This window comes from Penaeus monodon, chromosome 20 (genome assembly GCF_015228065.2).
Source record: "Penaeus monodon isolate SGIC_2016 chromosome 20, NSTDA_Pmon_1, whole genome shotgun sequence".
Taxonomy (NCBI): Eukaryota; Metazoa; Arthropoda; class Malacostraca; order Decapoda; family Penaeidae; genus Penaeus; species Penaeus monodon.
The window spans coordinates 40,008,744-40,009,865 of NC_051405.1; the positions used below are offsets into that span (position 1 = coordinate 40,008,744).

At 33.7% G+C, this 1,122-nt stretch overlaps 1 protein-coding gene across 1 annotated transcript in view; it reads right to left on the reverse strand.

The window, feature by feature from the left end:
- LOC119585994 overlaps positions 1-1,122 on the reverse strand; it is a 23,226-nt gene that overhangs the window by 17,583 nt on the left and 4,521 nt on the right. The window contains exon 2 of the mRNA XM_037934706.1: positions 7-169. Coding sequence (XP_037790634.1) covers positions 7-155 — 149 coding nt within the window. The 5' untranslated portion in view covers positions 156-169. The remainder of the gene's footprint in view (positions 1-6; positions 170-1,122) is intronic.

Consider the following 1,122-nt stretch of genomic DNA (forward strand, 5'->3'; position numbering starts at 1 on the left):
ACTTACCTATTCAGAGAATTTTGTGATGTGTTATCTAGCTTGGCGTTTCCCTTTCCGTCATCTTCCAGCAGGGAGTCGAGTGCCTCCTCTCCCTGGGTAACATTCAGGACTTCTGTACCCACATCAGCCCCATCTTTGTCATTTGGTGAACTCATTTAGTCTCTCAAATCTGGAAGGATAAAGCATATGTATCATGTTAGTGTGTGGAAGATGGTACGCACAGTTACTATGTGAACAGACGTTTCAAGATTGAGGCTATTGAATAAATCATCTGCTGAGATTCTGGATATTACCTATTCCCATAAGGTTAAGTACTGTATTTCCTTCTATCAATTAAAATTCATAAATTCATTCCCTCATCAGTAATTCACTTTACCAAATAAAACCTAAGGAACGAAAATATCTTTCAAATTCTATTCAGCCTTTTCACATATAAAACCTGGCCAATTAATTTCCTTTTTATTCAAGTAAATTCCAAGTAAGTTATCAATACTAAAAAAGCAAAAGAATAATCTTTAGCAGACAAAATAGCTATTACAACCAGTCCAGCACTGAAATAACTGATAAAAGTGTATTTCATATCTAGTCAGGAAAATCGAAAGTCATTCAATGATATAACAGAAGCTTTACATTTAGTACTAACTCACTGCACTACTGTTATTTTCAGTACTTGATTTTGATACATGTCAATTTTCATGAAAACAAATGTATGGTCTTCCTTTGTATTTCATGATCTTTTTATCACAAACTTTAACTCTTTCAACAAGTGAACATTACTATGAACATCACCAATATGGTTGTGTTTTTCCATATTCAATATCACTTTAGTTATCAAAATCGTTAATTATCACTACAGCTTTTACTGTTCCATATTGTCTTCTGTTACAGGGGACTATGAGCCAAGAGGAGAATGGGGGTTAGGGTTGAGAAAAGCAAAACTGAGACAAGATCAGTTTTGAATACCTGCAGAAATATAAAATTTCTAGCTCAGATATTAGGTCCCTCAATAGAAAATTGGGTAGGTGATAGGCCCAAGTCACATACATAATAGTTAAATTAATAATTTTACAGTAATGCATTTTATGCTTCCCATGTGTGAAAAAGAAATACTGTAATTTGTCA